The 20,536-nt window shown below is 48.1% G+C and overlaps 1 protein-coding gene across 1 annotated transcript in view; it reads left to right on the top strand.

Moving 5' to 3' along the window:
• LOC116951938 (phospholipid phosphatase-related protein type 1-like) overlaps positions 1-20,536 on the top strand; it is an 82,922-nt gene that overhangs the window by 25,331 nt on the left and 37,055 nt on the right. Inside the window, exons 4-5 of the mRNA XM_032970822.2 lie at positions 14,053-14,185; positions 15,392-15,738. Coding sequence (XP_032826713.2) covers positions 14,053-14,185; positions 15,392-15,738 — 480 coding nt within the window. The remainder of the gene's footprint in view (positions 1-14,052; positions 14,186-15,391; positions 15,739-20,536) is intronic.

Genomic DNA, 20,536 nt, shown 5'->3' with positions numbered 1-20,536 from the left:
TCTCTGTGTGTGTGTCTCTGTGTGTGTGTCTCTGTGTGTGTCTCTGTGTGTGTGTGTTTCCGTCTTTTGGTGGGGAGCGGTAGTGTAGCGGGTTAGCGCGCTGCGCTACGAAGCCGGCGACCCCGGGTTCCATTCCCGCTCACGGCCAACACCGTTGACGATTATCTGAACCGGTTCCTGGACCTCTCCCAGGTCGACTCAGCCTTAAATGAGTGCCTCATGCGGCGTCTAAATCATGTTGGCCAAACCAGCCCTTGTGTGCCGTACCTGCCTTCAGAGGCTACTCGCTGCCAAGGCTTGCATCAACAGTCTGCTAAGGCTCCACGGGAGATATTTGTCTCTGTGCATCGCCTTGTGCGCTGTTCCGCCCCTCATTACAGCCCACCTAACAGCACCTGCCCCAACAGTCTGTCAAGGATCCATGGCAGATTTTGTGTCTCTCTCCGCAGTTAACATTCCTTCTCACAGCTGGGAGCTTCCTTCCTCACTATCACAATGTAATGCAATTTGAGCGACACAAAAAACGGGAGATTCCCCCTGAACCCATAACCTCACCAAGCTGTTGAGGAGCGGTAGCGCGGTGGTTGACGCTGCTACGTTAATGGACCCGGCAGCCCGGGTTCGATTGCCGGCCACGGCTAACATCGGTGACGATTATTGAACCGGTTTTGGGCCTCGCCTAAGTACCCGCTGCTCTGTGTATCAACGCGAGTGTTGGGGAGACAAAGGCGGCCGGGGGTGGTGCCTACGACGCCGCACACGGTCTTCAAAGGTTCTAAGAGCACTTGGCCCGTGTAGGCTATATGGGGGATCTTCGCCTTTGTATCTCTCTCTGTGTCTCTCAACTGTCCCTTATCTCATGCAGTGTTAATGTTGATTTAAAGCTTTCGTGACTGCAGTAATTCATATTCTTAGTTCTTTCGGTAAAGTCAAGTTGAAGGGAAACAACAAAATAATTATATATTTTTTATTATTTTGTTGTTTCCCTTCAACGTGACTTTACCGAAAGAACTAAGATTATATAGTGTTAATGTTGTTGTATTAAGCAACTGCTGTATACTTGTACTGCATTTTTGTCGGAGAAACTCGGGACGTTCTTTAAAGAGGACCTCCCGCATTGAGATGTTTGGTTAATTTGCGTCGATCGTTGCTGTTTGCCGAGTGTGCCATGTCAAAGGATCGACATTAATTTGGGTTTAAGGGGCCGTCCATAAATGACGTCACGCGATTTTGGACGATTTTGTTGACCCCCCCCCCCCCCCCTGTCACACGGCGTCACAAAAAGTCAGACCCCCCCCTCAAGTATGACGTCACAAAGCTCTGCCCCCCTCCCCCCCCAAAACCATATTTCCATTTTGAAAATAAAACACGCTTCAAATCGCTATTGTCATTGTAGTGCGTATTTAATGTGGCGCTGCACTCTGATGTTGTTATAACAATTCTATATTTATTTAAAGTTGCGCATTTTGATGTGACGTCACATTTGTCAAACTCCCCCTCCGCCCCCTCGTCACACATCGTCACAAATGTCTGACCCCCCCCCCCGCCCCCCCCAGGTGCATGACGTCATTTATGGATGGCCCCTAATGGGGAATTAGTCTTGGATTACTCTGGCCATGGAAGTTGATGAATTTGTTAAGTTAATAAAGTGACCTCCACTGTCACACTGCTAATTTAAATTCGAATAGAGCAAAGCAGTGGGTAAAGGTGGGCAGCTGTACGTTGACTATAATCGGAACTAGATGGTTCTGTATATTACGTATTAAAAAGTGACTAAGGTATAGGCGCAGCGCTGCAATTGCCCCCTCACGCCACTGCTGGCGGAAGAGCCTCCACTAAGGGGAGCTCGAGAGGACCTTGCTCTCGACGGTAATTTGGCCTCGATTTCTACACTGGCCCAGGCATCTTGGAAGTAACCCACACACTTTGCCCCATCACGTGCGATCTGCAGATCTACTCGTTGATAGTGCCGGATGGACAGAGGCAGTGGGTGGAGGAGGAAGGGCGGAGGGGTTCGAGAATCTTGCCCGTAACAATGTTTTTGGTTAGGTTAGATCCCTTAAATATAAATGTGTCGTTAACCCACCAGCCGGCACGGCCATTTAGTAAGGCTTGTCACGTAAGCAAAAACGCGCCAGTTAGTTACTTATTCTTAGTTTTTTCGGTAAAGTCACGTTGAAGAGAAACAACAAAATAATAAAATATATATAAAACAATAAAAAATTCTCACGACGTTTCGACCATAACTCAAACGGTCATCATCAGGTGTGTCGGTTTGCATAAATTTATTTTTAAACGGCACATTTATTTATTTATATAAAAATAACGTTTGCGTCACGCGCAGCGATTGGCAGTTTGCCCAGGACTAGTCCATCTATTTTTTTGAAAAGAGGAGGGGGGAGACGAAATTTTTTATAATGTATGCTGTCTGAAAGCCACTGTAAGCGTGAACAATCAATTAAGAACTGAAATGGTTTATCAAATCTTTCCAATGATTGCTAAGATAGAATCCATCTTCTCGGTTGAAATTGTCTCTGTGCTTGTATATGTGGATAGCCTCATGAACGAATCTCTCATGGAAGCCAGATGGCTTACAAAGAACCTCCGTCTTGGAAAAGTCAATGGCATGTGAGCCTACTGAATTAGAACAATGATCTGCTACGGCCGAGGTGTTGGTCCTACCGTGTTTAAGGTCTGCTTCATGTTCACGAATGCGGTCCGAGACATGGCGTTTGGTTTCTCCAATGTAACTACTACCACAGAGGCAACTTAGTTTGTAGACACCAGGGTATTGTATGTCCGGAATCACATCTTTTACAGACGGAACCAGATCACGGATTTTATGTAATGTGTTGAAACGGACCTGGATCTTGTGTTTATTCAAGATTTTGGAGATCTTTTTTGTGATCCCAGCAATGTAGGGAAAAGTGATGGTTTTGAAAGGCTCCTCAAGAGGGTTCTTCTTCATGGTTTGAGTGATAGCTTTGCGGATTGTATAGTCGGAGTAACCATTAGCCCTAAGAGCTTGGTGTACGTGCTTGAGTTCACTGCTTATATGTTCCTGGTCGGATATGCATTGGGCTCTATGATACAGAGTCTTGATGAGAGAATTCTTCTGTGATGGATGGTGGTGGGAATCCGGTTTCAGATAAGCATCCGTATGGGTAGCTTTCCTGTAGACAGAGTGGCTCATTGAACCATCAGGTCTCTTTTTAATTAGGACATCCAAAAAAGGTATCTTGCCATCTATTTCGACTTCCATGGTAAATCTGATGGCTGGGTGTATGGAATTGATGTGGTCGAAGAATTGGTCTAGAGCAGGCCGGCCATGTGGCCAGATGACAAAAGTGTCATCCACGTACCTCTTCCATAAGGTTGGGCGCAGAGTGGCAGTCTGGATGACGTCAGTCTCAAATTTCTCCATGAAAATGTTAGCTATAACTGGAGAAAGGGGGGAGCCCATTGGGGTGCCCTCAGTTTGTTTGGAGAAACCAAACGCCATGTCTCGGACCGCATTCGTGAACATAAAGCAGACCTTAAACACGGTAGGACCAACACCTCGGCCGTAGCAGATCATTGTTCTAATTCAGTAGGCTCACATGCCATTGACTTTTCCAAGACGGAGGTTCTTTGTAAGCCATCTGGCTTCCATGAGAGATTCGTTCATGAGGCTATCCACATATACAAGCACAGAGACAATTTCAACCGAGAAGATGGATTCTATCTTAGCAATCATTGGAAAGATTTGATAAACCATTTCAGTTCTTAATTGATTGTTCACGCTTACAGTGGCTTTCAGACAGCATACATTATAAAAAATTTCGTCTCCCCCCTCCTCTTTTCAAAAAAATAGATGGACTAGTCCTGGGCAAACTGCCAAATCGCTGCGCGTGACGCCAACGTTTTTTATAAATAAATAAATGTGCCGTTTAAAAATAAATTTATGCAAACCAACACACCTGATGATGACCGTTTGAGTTATGGTCGAAACGTCGTGAGAATTTTTTATTGTTTTATATATATTTTGTTATTTTGTTGTTTCTCTTCAACGTGACTTTACCGAAAAAACTAAGAATATGAATTACTGCAGTCACGAAAGCTTTAAATCAAAAGTTAGTTACTTCTTCAGCACACTGCCGTGTCGGAGAGTAAACCCACGACATTTGCAATTCGAGTACGACGTTTTGCTGGTGATTACAACCGGCTTCATCAGGCGACTTGTCAGAATCTGGTCCCCCGTTGTTTCAACCGCGGATGGAATCGAAACCGGCGACCTCCGGACCACTTGTCCAGTCCGCGAACTGCTTACACCACGGCAGCATCCCGACGTAGTTCACTATCTGAGATGCTGCGTATTTGTTTCGCTCAAGTTAAAGTAAGCATCATTGTGCTCAAATGAGCATCGGTTGTTGCTCGCCACGTGCGGCGGTGGAAATTCAACATTTGCATGCGGCAAGACCCAATTAATCCCACCAAATGGTACAGTCCCACTACGTGGTGTTTATTTTACGAACCCTCAACGGATGATCCTGTGAACTGACCTTGACCGAGATCTTAACTTATAATCTAATGATAGAGAGCCCTACAGCTATACATCTGGGCTGTTGGCTGGTGGTCGTTTGTTTGCGTTGGGCGATGTTTGCCACTTATAAAATATTTAAAACCTAACTGCAGTGGGATGGCCGAGTGGCGCAGCAGAGGTCAGATCTGAGCCAGTACTGCTGAGATCCTGGGTGTGAAACCAGATTGCAGACGCCCGTGGTGAAACCAGTCTCAGCCCGGCCACCAATGATGCCACGAAAATGTCACACTACTATTACAAATAATCCAGGCCTCGAGTTTCGTGGCTGGCTGCTGGCTAGGCTCCTCTTCACCCCAACGATAACTCAGTTGCTAGTGACTGCTGGCCGTTGCCACCGAAACTATAGCTGGGTAACTGGCTACACGGGATCTTCCGTGGAACAAATACACATTGAGTTGAGTTGAATTAAAACGGCATATGAAGTGAGGAAGACATGCTGGAATGGATAGCGACACCGAAGAGGTGGGAATTATGAATACAGAAGATGTATTATATTGGCATTTTATTATGGAAAAAATCAAATAACTTGTAGTGCTCCAAGTACGAGATAATGAGAAGAGCATGGAAGTGTACAGCCGTGTCTTATTTACATTCCAGAGCAATGGGTTTTCTGCTAGTTGATATAACAATTCTATATTTTTAGCTAATGTGACTAGATTCCAGATTTTTTTTAATATAAAAAAATCACTTTGTCTTTTACGTGAATTAACAATCTCTAATTGGCATTTGTTCTCGAATTCACATGTTCCTCTCCTTCACACAGTACGGTGCCCCGGAATTCCTTTCCAAGCTCCATCGTGTAACATTTCATCTTTTAAAAATGTATTCCACGTTTTTTTTTGTGTCTCGTATCCCAACCCGCATCAAAGCAGGCAATATGCACTGATAAAAAAACAACAACAACAACACCACATACATCTTCTGTGGGTACATTGGTGTGATGCTTCTCATTGGTAAATGAATATTTTAAACAACGAAAAAGCACTCTTATCCTGCTCTGACTCACCTCTTTATCTGATAATTTGTCAAAGATATTCATACTCTCTTGCTTCCTACACTCGTGTCCCTTCCACATTTGTTTACCTCTTGTTCAGCGAACTTGTCACACGTGACCTGTATATTAACCCTGATTCATAACCAGCACAACTGTGCAGCCTCCTCCTCCGTTTAATTCACCTCTCGTTTTTTTATGTCCTTCATCTCCCATCGCTTGTTACAGTGCCTGTAATGCAGCAAATACATTATTTCACAATTGTATTAACTGAAAAACAGGTCTTCTCTCCTCATCTGATTTGTATTTAGTTCCGTTATGCTAGTCTACAAATTCTATGTAACGATATTTGATATTCATTCATCATTAAAATACATGTTATTCAAAGCGCGCGTTTATTTTTGTCAATGATGTTACCTCTGTATTTTTAAACGCAGCCTGCTTTCATGATTGGTTGGCCTCTAAATTGACTACTATTTGCGGACAATCTTCATCAAATTTTGAGAAGATGGATTCTGGCTTAGCAATCATTGGAAGGATTTGATAAACCATTTCGGGTCTTAATTTATTGTGTTCACGCTTACGGTGACTTTCAGACCGCATTCCATTGTGTTCCTCGTCCATCTAACAACTGCTAAAATCGCTGTCCGTGGTGCTAACGTAAAAAAAAGCCACTTTTTTCAAAATTTCTTGCTGTGGTTTTTACACCTGATGATGATTGCTTGTGTTGCAGTCGAAACGTGAGAATTTTTTTGTTTATTATTTTATTGTTTCCCTTATACGTGACTTTACCTAAAGAACCAAGAATATGATTCTTTATCAAATAAATTATATACGAGCGGTAGCTTAGAGATCAAGGTGGCGCTATACCAATCATGAAATCGTGAAACAGAATCATCTCGTGAGTGGAGGAATTCTATACAGGTCTTTATAATAGAAAACGTATCAATGAATCATATGGCCCAGCAAGCAAAGCATTTTTTGAGCGAAGAGGTTCCAGATGTTATTTTTTCAGGAGGGATCCACTGCCCTTCTCGGCACGAAAACAATGGAAAGTTCCCAGGGGGTGAGATGGTACACAACAAAAAAATAATTATGAGCATTGTCTACGAGAACCAGAGGAGACCCATGTAGAGCAGAGGGAGAACATACAAACACGACTCAAAGGGCACTTGAGTTGGGAATAGCCATACGAAAGAAAAAGTTGGGAATCAAACCCAAGTCTTGCGTTGAACTGGGCACTCGTACCATGAAGAGAGGTCCTTGCCTGCAACATCTGGCAGTTCGCCAGTATTAATTCAAGCAAAACTTTACTCTGCTGATGACACCGTATGTCAAAACCGGTCCAGGGTTTTGCTTGTAACTGACAACGCTGCTGAAATGATGCACTCGCAGAAGGCAGATGGGGGCCTATGGGTTGCGTAACAAATATATATTATTTGGGTCTTTCGGTAAAGTCATGTAGATAGGTTCCAATTAGTGGGTATTATTAGGTTACAATTATTGGAACCTATCTATGTGACTTTACCAAAAAACCCAAAGAATATGAATTCCTGCAGTCACGCAAGTTTTAAGTCAAGATTGAACAAATTCATGTTTTGCTATATTTGTACGTGGAGAGACGGATACATGAAGCGGACAAATTTCGTCCGTTTCTCTGTTTTGCATGAGATGGCTTCACTGTGGCCGCCATCAAATCAAGCAGGAACAGCGACCTGACGATCTATATCAGCGGTTCTGATTGACGCAGTATTGTGCACGGAAGTGAAATGCAGTAGCGCTGAATCCTGGAATTCTTACTCGATGATTATTCTCTTGAAAAAAAGCAATCGTGACGCACAGAACGATTTTATTTGATTTCACATTTTATTTCACGTCACTGGTCACCCGAGGCTGTGGTGCTTGATGGTCCAGCTCTCTGAGCCCCAGGCACGTGCGAGTAACCGTAAGAATCGCAGGATTATCAGCACGTCTCTCGGAGCCCCAGGTAATAACACTGAACATTAAAGCATCTGGAGGTTACATCATGGGACCTCCTTTGCCAGTACCCTTTTCCCCCTTTTTTTCTGGAAAGAAAACAGATCGCCTTTTGGAGTCCTCTGGTCGATCACCGTTTGAGACGAGGCTCGAAAGAAAGCTGTCTCTGGTGTGTACCAATCAGTTTCAAGGACAATGCCACGTATATTATCAGAGTGTGTTTTTTGTTTGCATTCTGACCACAAGTATTGTGGTTAATACAGACATGATTCCTTGTAAAAGGTTTCAGTTTGGTGTTTTAACATCTTAACACAACTGTTTTCTTGCCAGAAAAGGGGAAAACCTATTCTCATCTTGAGGTTGTCAGTTTAGTTCACGGGACTTCTGGCTTCAAGATGTTACATTCTAAGAATCAGCAGATTTGTTTAGATGGGTTGCTATTTGTTGTATATCAGGGTATTGCAAATTTGATGAACATAATACATTGTAAATGAAATTTGGAAAAATGCGTAATTATCCGAAATTATGTTATTTGATGTAATTATGTGCATAAAGTATAATCGTATTAATTTATGCGAGTGTATATGTTAATGCAAGCCGTTATGATAATCAGGCCCTGCCTCGCTGACGAGGGTCGTATCATCAATCGAATAAGACAATTAATTGTATGAAGTTATGCAGGTGTGCTGTAAGTATGCCAGGTTAAACTTGGCTTCATTGCCTAGGTTCGTATTATCGATTGTTATAATACAATTATTCTCGCTTTAACATTTACTGATCATGTATTAGTGTGTTTATGTCAGGTCTCCAAATTCAAATCTCAACGCAGGATACAGTTCTTATAATTCAGATTATTACGCATGAACTCAGGAAAGAAACACTCAAACATTTCTGTGTTAAGCAATTTTAATTTCTAAACAAAACCTTAACACTATAATACGCGAACTCTCATGCTTGGAATTGCCCCCGGTACCATCGGGGAATTTTCCTTCCGTGAGCAGTACATTTAACCATCAATGGTTGCGTTGTTTCACTTTGGCAACCGCACGTATGATTAATTCCACAGCGCAACACGAGCTTAGTAGGTGATAGGGAGAGTCTTTAAAACAGGCATGCACGATATTCTAAACAAAAACCTTAACACTGTAATATGCGAATTATTATGCTTGAAATTGTCAACACAGTACTCCAGGCGATGTTCCTCTCATTGATCCATGCGCTAACCCTCAATGATTACGTTGGTTAACCGGGTAACAGAACAATTGATTACTTCCTCAGAGTAACACAAGCATATAGAGTAACACAAGCATATCCTTAAAAACTCATGCGACGATATTCACGAAAGGCAGTGAAGCAACTTCTTTGGTTCTTTCGGTAAAGTCACGTAGAATGAGAATAAAATAATAAAATAAAACAATAGAATTCTTACGACGTTTCGTCCACAACATAAGTGGCCTTCTTCAGGTGAAAGGAATAAACCTTAGTGTGTTTATGTCAGGTCTCCAAACCTGTCGGGACGACAGAGCTACTCTGTCGACAGAGCTACAAGTAGCTCTGTCGTCCCGACAGGTTTGTTCCTTTCACCTGAAGAAGGCCACTTGTGTTGTGGCCGAAACGTCGTGAGAATTTAATTGTTTTATTTTATTATTTTTTTCTCATTCTACGTGACTTTACCGAAAGAACCAAGGAAGATGAATCCTTGCAGTCACGAAAGCAGTGAAACAAATTGTTCTACTCCAATGGCAAAAGAATACGGTAATTAATTCATGAGCGATATTACGTAATTGCGAAATGTCTTGGAGCAAGGGTATGTGGCAGTACGCCTACTTAAGCAAATACCCATCGATTACTAATGCTTCAGGGATTCATACATGTAACCTTCAATGATCACTTTCGTTAATTGGGTAACAGAACAAATGATTACTTCAGAGTAACACGATCATATACGGCAAATAGGAATAAAAAAGTCCTTAAAAATTAATGCAACCATATTCATGCGAAGGGCAATAAAGAAACATGTCCCGAAGGCAAGAGTAGCTATCAATTAATTCGAACAACTAAAATACTTCTAAATGACCGTATCCACGTAACTCAATGGGCAGCAATATTCTTCACGATCAGTTGATATTTAATGCACCACCTTGGAATGGCAACCCTTCTTGAAACACAAAGATAACTTTTTGGAACGATATTATTTGTCCCGATATGCGTGTTGTGTGTCTTCTTTGCCACTTGTTCAATTCTTTGCGTAAAGCTGACGCCGGGCGATGCGTCGGGAGGGTGTTGGGGAGGGTCGTTCTCTCTCTTGCTCGGGGCATCGGCTGGCAGATACAGGCTCTTTCCACTGCTGGAGTAGCTGCATCGGCACGTTCCTTGTCCTTGAAGATGCTCGACCAAGCCTGCCGCTGGTCCGCTGACAGCAGCAGGCGGCTGGTCAGGCTCTTTCTCCTGCTGGCTGAGCCGAGTCGGCACAACGCTTGTCCGCCGGCAGCTGGCACCCTTGCTTGGTTGAGCTGGTTGCGCTGGTGCGCGCGCTCTCTCTTGCTCCGTCTCTCTCTCTCTCTCTGGTTGATTGCTGGACGCTGAGAATAACTTTTCAGCGATACTCTGTCGGTCCATGCCGAACTCAGCACAGAGCATCACCTCGCCCCCTCCTCTCTGCGATGCACCACACGCATTGTTGTCGATCTCGAGGCCATTCCCCGGCTGGCTTGCTGTACTCTTCTTAGCTGATGTGTGTCTTCTTGTCGAGCTGGTGGTCGCCGTCTTCTGCCGCTGGTAGCTGTGCTGAATTGACGAGCTGTGTTGCTGTTATATACGAAAAATCTCCCCTCTGCGCGTCTCTTACGAGAGGAAAAAAAAACAGACGCTCACTCCGTCGTGTTCTTTCACAAAGGGCCGGATCTTTCTTTGATCTCGCTCTGGTGTTGTGGGTGTGGGTGTACGTGTGTGTGTGTGTGTGTCCGTGTGTGTGTGTCATTTATTAAGTCACCGCACATCCGTGGGCACAGATGGCCCCTGCGATAAAGAGTAATTTCCCAAGCTCTGGCGTCAAATTATTTTCTCTCCCGTGCTGCGGGAAGACAAAGGCGGCCGGGAGGCTCTCTTTCTCTCTGGGACACATTTATCTTTGTCACGTGATTGACCTATCTCGCCTCATCTCTTCCGGCTGGCTCTCGGTTTAACACTGCACAAATATGATTTGGTTTGTTTCCCAAGATTTGTGATTTAACACCGTCATCACGACGCAATTCCCAGGGTTTATTAACCCTCGTCCGGGGATCGGTGCTGTTATGCTTGAGTTATTACTTACTTCAATTTTGTTTGTCTTGAGTTTTAGAGGTAAGTTTCTTGACTGTTGGAATTCGTATTCCTTGGTTTTTGTAAGGCCATGTAACGGCAAGATGTAATATAATTTAAGGTGAATAACGTTCGCATTAATATTATGTGTGACCCGCTATGTGGATTGTAGTCTGTTTTTTTTGTACTTCTGTTACTTAAAACTCGTCTGCCCGCTTTTCGTCTGATGTGTGTTTGTTATATTGTTTGTGGTGTGGCGATGTCTCCTCAAGGCCTGGCCCCTTCCTTCGCGGGGGGGGGGGGGGGCGGAGGGCGTGTGTGTGTGTGTGTTTTATGACTGACCCTTTCCGTTGGTGGGAGGGGAGGGTGTCATTATCCTTGCGGGAGTGACAAGGCAGCTGCTCGAAAACGGGGGGGGGATCGTGTGTTTGTGCTGCCAGTGACCCCGCGAGTTATAAAAAAACGGCAAAATCAATATTAATATCAATTGTGGAAAAAGGCCCATATACAACATATTGCCAATATCATCTGGCAACGCATTTTGTCTAACACGCATGGCTTTGCTGATGAGGCCCAGAAGGTGGAGCTTCCTTGCTTGCTTAGATAAATGCTGACGAACAATATTGGTTCGTGAGCCTAATAGGCCCATGGACTAATGTTTTATACGCGGAGATGCAGGACGAATGTGTGGTTTAAATATCTGCTTTTACCCAGAGCGCAGAGCAGTTAGTTTGTATACAACGGATCGTTGCGCTCCTCTCCCCAATATTGTTTTTTTTTTAATGTTTGTCTGTGCCGGTGAAGCGGTGTCTTACTTCCCACTGAGCACGAACTCCTGACGTGGAACCTGTGAGTGGACTTTAAATCTGACTGATGCTGCTTCATACCCCACCACGGGGGGGGGGGGGGGGGAGGATAGCGAGCCCACTCCCCCACCACCCCATCCCTCACCTTCTTCTTAAACTCAAGAGTTCAGGCCATTCCACTTTGCAGTAATATCCACCCATAGGAGGCAATGACACTCATTCATTTTTCAGAGCTCAAGTGCTTTCTGCAATCGAATGAGTCGTATCAGGATTCGGCTTCAACTGCAGTTATTTTGGCATTCATTTTGTGGTAGATTTCTTTCCCCCACTGTGAACACGAGCGTGCATGCGAGCGCTCATGTGTGTATTGCGAGGACAGAGTGGTTGGACACCACGGCGGCGAGATGTTAGCTACCTCACCTGGTGACACAGGAGGTCGTGGGTTGAATTCCGACCCTGACGCCTGCTTGCTTGGAGTTTGCATGTCTCTCTCCCCGTAGTCGCGTGGATTTTTCTCCGTCTCCCCTGGGTTTTCTCTCCACATTTAGGATCAACATGCATTCAGAGTATTTGCCTGCTATACATTTGCACGATGATAAGCCGCTTCCTTGAGCTATCATTTGTGATTGCCGGGTTGCTTCTGAAAAAGAGCTACATAGCTCAGTGGGCCTTACCTGGTAAAATACAAATATTCTTGGTTCTTTCGGTAAAGTCACGTTTAAGGGAAACAATAAAATAATAAAATATATATAAAACAATAACATTCTCTCGACGTTTCGACTGTAACACAAACAGTCATCATCAGGTGTGAAAACCAACGGCAAGAAACATTTGAAAGAAGTGGCGGTTTGTATTTATTTATTTATTTTTCAACGTTAGCGCCACGGATAGCGATTTGACAGTTTGTTTAGAAGGACGAGTCCATCTATGTTCGGAAAAGAGGAGGGGGGAGACGAAAAATTAATGTATGCTGTCTGAAAGCCCACCGTAAGCGTGAACAATCAATTAAGACCCGAAATGGTTTATCAAATCCTTCCAATGATTGCTAATCCAGAATCCATCTTCTCGGTTGAAATTGTCTCTGTGTTTGTATATGTGGATAGCCTCATGAACGAATCTCTCATGGTAGCCCAATGGCTTGCAAAGAACCTCTGTCTTGGAGAAGTCAATGTCATGTTAGCCTACTGAATTATAACAGTGATCTGCCACGGCCGAGGTGTTGGTCCTACCGTGTTTAAGGTCTGCTTTGTGTTCACAAATGCGGTCCGAGACATGTCGTTTGGTTTCTCCAATGTAACTACTACCACAGAGGCAACTTAGTTTGTAAACACCAGGGTACTGTATGTCCGGAATCACATTTTTTACAGACGGAACCAGATCACGGATCTTATGTAATGTGTTGAATCTGACCTGGATCTTGTGTTTATTCAAGATTTTGGAGATCTTTTTTGTGATCCCTGCAATGTAGGGTAAAGTGATGGTTTTGAAAGGCTCCTCAAGAGGCTCCTTCTTCATGGTTTGAGTGATAGATTTGCGGATTGTATAGTCGGCGTAACCCTTCAACGTGACTTTACCGAAAGAACCAAGAATACAAATAGTTTAGTTTATAGTTTAGTTTAGTTGGCGTATTGCGCTACTAAGCCGGCGATCCGAGTTAAATTTCCTGCTGCGACTAATATCAACGGTGAGCGATAATTGAACTGGTTCCGCGTGCCCCTGTGTACGAAACTGCATCAACCATCGCGGTGAAGTACGTGTAACTCTGTGTTCAAATCACGTAATAAAAATGTCAACAATCGCGCCGCACACTCTTCGCTGGCTCTCGGAGGCAGACAAGGACTCGGGAGGTGTGAGGAAACAGAGATAAGCAGGAAGGCAGCCACACGGTGAGCTGGCGGCTAGCGATCGCTCAAGCTCTGCAGCGCATACATTGTTCGTGAAATTAAAAAAACACACATTTGACTGAGATGATAATAATAATAATATCAAGTTGTCACGCGTCGCACAGTCTTCGCTCGCAGAGAGGGGACGGCTACGAGGCGCGCGGAGGAACCGCAGACGAGCGGAGCCGGTGACGACAATTGGCCAAGCTCTGCGGTCCTCTATATATGTCAAGGTGTTCTCGGGCTCATTGATGAGCGTTGACACGCGGCGGGGAAATTAAAGGCACCTCGAGAAAACCCAACGCGTGCGAGGGGGAAACCCTCTATCCCATGCGGAGAGAATAGGCGGGGTCCACAATTTCGCTGGCGAGCCAGGCTCCAGCACCTCCTCGATGCACCGTGGGAAGAAGGGAGTTTCACGACGTTCGTGCGATCCACCAAAGCTCGCCTTCGCAGCGCTGTGGGACACTGGCGTTGCAATTGTGACTTGCCGCCGTGGGTGCGCGCACGCAGATCTTGGTGGGCGAGGTGACAAACCACTTTGTGGATTACGTGAACAAAGACCACAGCACGCGGGAGAGGACCATCCTGACGGGGGACTGCTGCTACATCAGCCCGCTGCTGCGCCGTCTCGTGAGATTCACCGGTGAGATCGCGCGATGCGGCGCGACCGCGCACCCATCGATCCGGCGATGCCGGTTCCACAGCGGGAGTTCGCACCGACTGTGGCGAGAGCTGTGGTTGTCACGGCTACTGAAGCGAGATCTCCCCAGCATCCTGCCGCAAAGCGGTCCTTACCTCGTTTAAATTACGGAATACATGCCTACCGCCCTAGATGCCTAAATATCTACCCACCCCAACTATCCTGCGAAACCTTGCTCAACCGCATACCGAGCTGACCCAGATATCAAATCCACCTTTACACTCACCTGAATACCTATCCACCTATCTAACTCACCCACCCAACTACCCACCCACCACAATATCCTACCTACTTAGCTATCTAACTGACTTGCTCACACACCCATCCACCCACCCACCCACCAAATGCCACCCACATCTGCAGGGCTCACCACCTGCCTACTCTGCCACCCAACCACCCATCTAAAGTTGCCACCTGTTCTGCTTTTTCCGGGATCGTCCTTTTGTTGTCAGGTGTAGGTTATTGTCAGTTGCGTAATAATACACCCACTCAAGAGGACGCATTCACACGTAGTATTGTGAGGTGGCAACCCTTCACACACCCCTCCCCACCCACGCTCACCAACTCACCCCACTGCAGTTTCCCCTGCTCACCTCCAGGCCCGGCTCTTTTCGGATAGGGGGGCCCAATACAGGTCTTGTGTTCGTGTGGGGGGGGGGGGTACCAATACAGTGGTGTACACCGCTAAGGAGGGTGAACTTGGGTAGCGCCAAAGATGACACCTTGGGAAGGAGATGTAAACTCCCACGCCTGGTATGCAAGAGGTCGTGGTTTTGACCCTGACCCTGACGCCTGCTGCTGTATATTTGGAGTTTGCGTGCCTCTCTCCCCGTGGTTGCGTGGATTTTTCTCGGGGCCCTCCGTTTTTATCCCTCGGCATTCAGCATCAACGTGTGCATTTCGAGTATTTGGCGCCTATACATTTCCACGTGTTGACAAGCCCCTTAGTTGAGCTATCGTTTGCCATGGCTCAGGTCACTTTTGAAAAAAAACACACAGAGGTCAGTGGGCCTTACCTGGTAAGTAAAATGAAAAAGGGGGTATTTGGTGGTAGCACAGCAGTCCACACCCCGGCAAGCCCCCGCTCACCCCCCCGCTCACCCCCCCCCCGCCCCCACCCCATCCTCCCCGCTCCCCCCACACACCCAGGCGTGTTCGCGTTCGGCTACTTCGCCACGGACATCTTCGTCAACGTGGGCCAGGTGGTGACGGGGAGCCCCGTGCCGCACTTCCTCAGCGTCTGCCGGCCCAACTACACCGCGCTGGGCTGCGGCGCCGGCGCAGTTGCCGGCGGCGGCGGCGCCGGCGGCGGTGCGGTCGCCGTGGCGGTGGCGGTTGGCGGCGGTAACGGCGCGGTCGGAGTCGCGACGGCGCGCTTCGTGGCGGGCGCCGAGGACGGGGCGTGCACGGGCGACGGGCCGCTGGTGCAGCGAGCGCGACGATCGTTCCCGTCCAAGGACGCGGCGCTGGCCATGTACGCCGCCCTCTACGTGACGGTGAGTGCCGCTCCCTCCCTCCCTCCGTCCCCACCCACGCCCCCCCCACACACACACAAACAAACGGGGTGGCAGGGTGGCGCGCTGGTGACGCCCGGTGCCCGTGCAGCTGGAAGGGGCCTGGGTTTGAATCCACTGAACGACGTCCGTCGTGAAGCGGACTGGCGCGTACTGTTTACGGTTACCGCGGCGATAACCGGGGCGGCCTGTCCGGGTCGAACCGCAAACCTTGAGGACAAGCTGGCGAATGCGCACCAGCTGGGCCACGACGGTGATGATGACGTCAGTGAAGGTGACGGTGATGATGACGTCAGTGAAGGCGACGGTGATGATGACGTCAGTGAAGGCGACGGTGATGATGACGACAGTGAAGGTGACGGTGATGATGACAGTGAAGGCGACGGTGATGATGACGACAGTGAAGGTGACGGTGATGATGACGTCAGTGAAGGCGACGGTGATGATGACGTCAGTGAAGGCGACGGTGATGATGACGTCAGTGAAGGCGATGGTGATGATGACGTCAGTGAAGGCGACGGTGATGATGGCGACAGTGAAGGCGACGGTGATGATGACGACAGTGAAGGTGACGGTGATGATGACGTCAGTGAAGGCGACGGTGATGATGACGTCAGTGAAGGCGATGGTGATGATGACGTCAGTGAAGGCGACGGTGATGATGACGTCAGTGAAGGCGACGGTGATGATGGCGACAGTGAAGGCGACGGTGATGATGACGACAGTGAAGGTGACGGTGATGATGACGACAGTGAAGGTGACGGTGATGATGGCGACAGTGAAGGCGACGGTGATGATGGCGACAGTGAAGGTGACGGTGATGATGACGACAGTGAAGGTGACGGTGATGATGATGACAGTGAAGGTGACGGTGATGATGACGACAGTGAAGGTGACGGTGATGATGACGACAGTGAAGGTGACGGTGATGATGACGACAGTGAAGGTGACGGTGATGATGACGACAGTGAAGGTGACGGTGATGATGACGACAGTGAAGGTGACGGTGATGATGACGACAGTGAAGGTGACGGTGATGATGACGACAGTGAAGGTGACGGTGATGATGGCGACAGTGAAGGTGACGGTGATGATGGCGACAGTGAAGGCGACGGTGATGATGGCGACAGTGAAGGCGACGGTGATGATGGCGACAGTGAAGGTGACGGTGATGATGACGACAGTGAAGGCGACGGTGATGATGACGTCAGTGAAGGCGACGGTGATGATGACGACAGTGAAGGTGACGGTGATGATGACGACAGTGAAGGTGACGGTGATGATGACGTCAGTGAAGGCGACGGTGATGATGACGTCAGTGAAGGCGACGGTGATGATGACGTCAGTGAAGGCGACGGTGATGATGACGTCAGTGAAGGCGACGGTGATGATGGCGACAGTGAAAGCGACGGTGATGATGACGACAGTGAAGGTGACGGTGATGATGACGACAGTGAAGGTGACGGTGATGATGGCGACAGTGAAGGCGACGGTGATGATGGCGACAGTGAAGGTGACGGTGATGATGACGACAGTGAAGGTGACGGTGATGATGACGACAGTGAAGGTGACGGTGATGATGACGACAGTGAAGGTGACGGTGATGATGACGACAGTGAAGGTGACGGTGATGATGACGACAGTGAAGGTGACGGTGATGATGACGACAGTGAAGGTGACGGTGATGATGACGACAGTGAAGGTGACGGTGATGACGACAGTGAAGGTGACGGTGATGATGACGTCAGTGAAGGCGACGGTGATGATGACGACAGTGAAAGTGACGGTGATGATGACGTCAGTGAAGGCGACGGTGATGACGTCAGTGAAGGCGACGGTGATGATGACGTCAGTGAAGGCGACGGTGATGATGACGTCAGTGAAGGCGACGGTGATGATGACGACAGTGAAGGTGACGGTGATGATGGCGACAGTGAAGGCGACGGTGATGATGGCGACAGTGAAGGTGACGGTGATGATGACGACAGTGAAGGTGACGGTGATGATGATGACAGTGAAGGTGACAGTGATGATGACGACAGTGAAGGTGACGGTGATGATGACGACAGTGAAGGTGACGGTGATGATGACGACAGTGAAGGTGACGGTGATGATGACGACAGTGAAGGTGACGGTGATGATGACGACAGTGAAGGTGACGGTGATGATGACGACAGTGAAGGTGACGGTGATGATGACGACAGTGAAGGTGACGGTGATGATGGCGACAGTGAAGGTGACGGTGATGATGGCGACAGTGAAGGCGACGGTGATGATGGCGACAGTGAAGGCGACGGTGATGATGGCGACAGTGAAGGTGACGGTGATGATGACGACAGTGAAGGCGACGGTGATGATGACGTCAGTGAAGGCGACGGTGATGATGACGACAGTGAAGGTGACGGTGATGATGACAGTGAAAGCGACGGTGATGATGACGACAGTGAAGGTGACGGTGATGATGACGTCAGTGAAGGCGACGGTGATGATGACGTCAGTGAAGGCGACGGTGATGATGACGTCAGTGAAGGCGACGGTGATGATGACGTCAGTGAAGGCGACGGTGATGATGGCGACAGTGAAGGCGACGGTGATGATGGCGACAGTGAAGGCGACGGTGATGATGACGACAGTGAAGGTGACGGTGATGATGACGACAGTGAAGGCGACGGTGATGATGACGACAGTGAAGGTGACGGTGATGATGGCGACAGTGAAGGCGACGGTGATGATGGCGACAGTGAAGGTGACGGTGATGATGACGACAGTGAAGGTGACGGTGATGATGACGACAGTGAAGGTGACGGTGATGATGACGACAGTGAAGGTGACGGTGATGATGACGACAGTGAAGGTGACGGTGATGATGACGACAGTGAAGGTGACGGTGATGATGACGACAGTGAAGGTGACGGTGATGATGACGACAGTGAAGGTGACGGTGATGATGACGACAGTGAAGGTGACGGTGATGATGACGACAGTGAAGGCGACGGTGATGATGACGACAGTGAAGGCGACGGTGATGATGACGACAGTGAAGGCGACGGTGATGATGACGACAGTGAAGGTGACGGTGATGATGACGTCAGTGAAGGCGACGGTGATGACGTCAGTGAAGGCGACGGTGATGATGACGTCAGTGAAGGCGACGGTGATGATGACGTCAGTGAAGGCGACGGTGATGATGGCGACAGTGAAGGTGACGGTGATGATGACGACAGTGAAGGTGACGGTGATGATGATGACAGTGAAGGTGACAGTGATGATGACGACAGTGAAGGTGACGGTGATGATGACGACAGTGAAGGTGACGGTGATGATGACGACAGTGAAGGTGACGGTGATGATGACGACAGTGAAGGTGACGGTGATGATGACGACAGTGAAGGTGACGGTGATGATGACGACAGTGAAGGTGACGGTGATGATGACGACAGTGAAGGTGACGGTGATGATGGCGACAGTGAAGGTGACGGTGATGATGGCGACAGTGAAGGCGACGGTGATGATGGCGACAGTGAAGGCGACGGTGATGATGGCGACAGTGAAGGTGACTGTGATGATGACGACAGTGAAGGCGACGGTGATGATGACGTCAGTGAAGGCGACGGTGATGATGACGACAGTGAAGGTGACGGTGATGATGACAGTGAAAGCGACGGTGATGATGACGACAGTGAAGGTGACGGTGATGATGACGTCAGTGAAGGCGACGGTGATGATGACGTCAGTGAAGGCGACGGTGATGATGACGTCAGTGAAGGCGACGGTGATGATGACGTCAGTGAAGGCGACGGTGATGATGGCGACAGTGAAGGCGACGGTGATGATGGCGACAGTGAAGGCGACGGTGATGATGACGACAGTGAAGGTGACGGTGATGATGACGACAGTGAAGGCGACGGTGATGATGACGACAGTGAAGGTGACGGTGATGATGGCGACAGTGAAGGCGACGGTGATGATGGCGACAGTGAAGGTGACGGTGATGATGACGACAGTGAAGGTGACGGTGATGATGACGACAGTGAAGGTGACGGTGATGATGACGACAGTGAAGGTGACGGTGATGATGACGACAGTGAAGGTGACGGTGATGATGACGACAGTGAAGGTGACGGTGATGATGACGACAGTGAAGGTGACGGTGATGATGACGACAGTGAAGGTGACGGTGATGATGACGACAGTGAAGGTGACGGTGATGATGACGACAGTGAAGGCGACGGTGATGATGACGACAGTGAAGGCGACGGTGATGATGACGACAGTGAAGGCGACGGTGATGATGACGACAGTGAAGGTGACGGTGATGATGACGTCAGTGAAGGCGACGGTGATGACGTCAGTGAAGGCGACGGTGATGATGACGTCAGTGAAGGCGACGGTGATGATGACGTCAGTGAAGGCGACGGTGATGATGACGACAGTGAAGGTGACGGTGATGATGGCGACAGTGAAGGCGACGGTGATGATGGCGACAGTGAAGGTGACGGTGATGATGACGACAGTGAAGGTGACGGTGATGATGACGACAGTGAAGGTGACGGTGATGATGACGACAGTGAAGGTGACGGTGATGATGACGACAGTGAAGGTGACGGTGATGATGACGACAGTGAAGGTGACGGTGATGATGACGACAGTGAAGGTGACGGTGATGATGACGACAGTGAAGGTGACGGTGATGATGACGACAGTGAAGGTGACGGTGATGATGGCGACAGTGAAGGTGACGGTGATGATGGCGACAGTGAAGGCGACGGTGATGATGGCG

This window comes from Petromyzon marinus, chromosome 44, assembly GCF_048934315.1.
Source record: "Petromyzon marinus isolate PM22_M1 ecotype Great Lakes invasive population chromosome 44, UKy_Petmar_22M1.pri1.0, whole genome shotgun sequence".
In the NCBI taxonomy this organism is placed as follows: Eukaryota; Metazoa; Chordata; class Hyperoartia; order Petromyzontiformes; family Petromyzontidae; genus Petromyzon; species Petromyzon marinus.
The sequence above is the reverse complement of the archived record's forward strand: the minus strand, read 5'-3'. Positions and strand labels throughout refer to the sequence as shown.